The sequence below is a fragment of the Entamoeba histolytica genome, genomic scaffold (genome assembly GCF_000208925.1).
Source record: "Entamoeba histolytica HM-1:IMSS scf_1104750516429 genomic scaffold, whole genome shotgun sequence".
NCBI classification, from domain to species: domain Eukaryota; phylum Evosea; order Mastigamoebida; family Endamoebidae; genus Entamoeba; species Entamoeba histolytica.
Window position 1 is genome coordinate 1 of NW_001915452.1, and position 2,957 is coordinate 2,957.

At 23.7% G+C, this 2,957-nt stretch overlaps 1 protein-coding gene and 1 pseudogene across 1 annotated transcript; one reads left to right on the forward strand and one right to left on the reverse strand.

The window, feature by feature from the left end:
- On the forward strand, window positions 1-474 carry EHI_013440 (uncharacterized protein; the record flags this gene model as incomplete). Its single annotated transcript, XM_001914359.1, has 1 exon — window positions 1-474. A coding segment is annotated over one exon (474 nt), but the record flags the coding sequence as incomplete, so codon positions are not given.
- A 326-nt stretch (window positions 475-800) lies between these two features.
- Window positions 801-2,690, reverse strand: EHI_013450 (annotated as a pseudogene).
- Between the last annotated feature and the right edge of the window lie 267 nt (window positions 2,691-2,957).

A 2,957-nucleotide genomic window follows, 5' to 3' on the forward strand; every position in this document is an offset into this window, starting at 1 on the left:
CTCCCTCATATATGGATGGGAGTATATGGATATAATCTTAGAATAAGTGTTGGAGAAAGATACAGATATAATTATGAATACAATGAAACAATTCCTAGAGAATTTTTAACAGATATGATTGATGAAAGAGTGAATATTTATCAATTTTCAAATTATAAGATAAATGAATTTGCAGAACAAACAAAGAAAATAATAGAAAAATATCAAACAAAATGTAATCCAAAGAATAAAAGATTAGTTAAAAGAGATAGTAAATGTGATAACGAAATTAATATTGAACATGGACATGGAGGATATGAATGTGGAGATAATGGAGAGTGGAGTTCAAAATGTGTACTAGCTTATTGCGATGAAGGATATAAATTTGATTATATCAACAACAAATGTATTAAAGGCATTTGTTCAAGTGGAATGCCAATAATGACAGTAAACCTAGTCATGATAATACTTGGAATAATCACATTAATTCTTTAATTGAAGAAGGTTTAATTTGAAATATAATTTTTGTTTAATAAAATAACGATAAATAAAGGAGGAAATAACGAACAAATAAATAAAAATTAACTAAATGACACTTTGTATGATAGAAACAATATTTTCATATTTCATTTGTTATATTTGTTTGAAATGAAATAAAAAAGAATAAAACATAATTTTAATTAACCATATATTCAAAACTAATAATACAAAATGTGTGAAAATGATTATAATTATAGTTCATTATTTCATTGTCATTTATTTCAATTTATAGAAAATATAAACAACAAAAACATTAAAATAAAATCAAATTATTGTTTTGATCAATATTCTTCATTTCCTTCATTATAATTCAGTACTTTCTCTATTTCATATATTTTATGATTAGATTTACGTTCAGACTTAGTTCGTGGATTAACAACATATCTATTATCTTCTGTAACAATAATTCCTAAATATTCATTAATATCAATCTCATCAAATAACCATTCTCTTTGCAATTCTATTTTAAGTTTGAGTAAGTTGATAAAATCATTTGATAATTTTTGAACTTTTTCTAACACACTTAATTGTTCTTTAAATGATTCAATTTCATCTGTTATTTTTTGTGCCTCAACAAAGTTATTAAATGATGAATGTAATTTATCTAATTGTTCTGGAGTAGGTTTGATAGCTTTTATTGCTCTTCCAAGTGGTGTATTATTTAATGCAAATGAAGGTAATGAATTATTTTGTTTGTTTGTATTAGATGATTGAATTATTTCTTTATTTTCTTTACTATTAGTTTCAGTTTTTGGTGGATTAGTATTCTCTTTTTTAACATCTTTTTGTTGTTCATTTGTATTTTCTTTTTCTATTTTATTTTGTGTTAACATATAATCTATTATATCTTTTATTTTAAATTGTTGTATCAATGAGTCAGTATTATAAATTGAAACAGCAATATCTGTTATAGATTCTACTTTCTCTATGATTACTTTTCCAACTTCAGTTGCTGCATTTCCCAATAACTTTTCTCTTTCTTCTTTTTTTTCATTAATTTCTTTTTTCAGTTTATCTATTAAATCTTGATTGTTATCTAGGTTTAAATTCTGTGCTGTTTTTATAATCTTTTCAATTGGAAATTCACTGAATGAATATTTGTTTGTAAGAATCTGTACTTCTGCATCTAACCTTTTATTAATCTTTTTATAAAATTCTCTGACATTTGAACTTTCAATAAATATTGTTTTACATTTTCTATTATCAACAAGAATTTTACATCGACTTATTCTAATTCCAAGAAGAATTTGTGTATTTGTTAAATACAAATGTTTGTATTTAATAGCAAGCTGATTCAATCTTTTCCTAAGATTTGTCATTGTTTTTAATTCTTCATATGATTTGTCGCTTAATAATTCTTATTGTCTTGTAAGATAATAATTCACTCTATTAATTACAAAACAAAAACACATTCTTCTCCATTCATCTACTGTTGGTTGAATTATTTTCTCACACCCATATAAAAATGTATTTAAATCATTCAATTTTTCATCTTTACTTTTTTCGTAAGATGACATTATTTCAAATAATTTTGATTCTAATTTTTGATAAAATTCATTATCACAAACTGTCATATATTCACTCTTCCCATTGAAACTCTTTTCAATACCTATAGCACATATTTTACCTGATTGTATTTCACTTCCATATTTTTCAATTAATTCTTTTGTTTTATAAACATGATATGCTAGTCGAAAGATTCTATCTTCATCTTCTTTTACTTCTGAAGATACTAAAGTTGGAAAGATATTACAAGTCCACATTCTGATTGCTTGGTATTGTCCATATCCTGGAATTAAACCAATACCTGCTGCTTTTAAATGTCGTATTACTCCTTTATCTGTTTTTCCTTTTTCTGCAACTTGTTTAACAAACATTTTAACAAAATCTGGCATAATAATATAATGTTCTGAAATTTCATTTTCTAACCAACGATTTAAAACTGTATTTATTTCCCTTAAATGGTTATTGAAAAAAACAAGATATTCTTTTCCATCAATTTGAAAATGTACATCAGGTTCAACAACAATTTCATTTTCTTTTTCTGGTGCATTTTGAAATTTTACACCTATTTTATGAAATTGAACTAAATTTTGTGGATAATGTTCTTTGAGATAAGCTATTTCTGCACTTCTTTTCATTCTTTCTGTATTAGAGTGTTTTGTATGCATTTGTTCTGAATTATCAAGTTTATCGTTTTCTTTTTATTTCATGTTATTCATATTTATCGTATTTATTACCTCTTTCCTATTTTATACCCCTTTTTATTATTTTACATACATTTGAAACTTTATTCATATTTTTATTTTCATATCGTTATTATTTTAAAATAGAAATAAATGAATAAATCAAAACGATTATTTTATTAATTTACATTACCCCCTATTATGTTATGCGATATATTTATTTATAAATTACATTTTAAACATCATTCGATA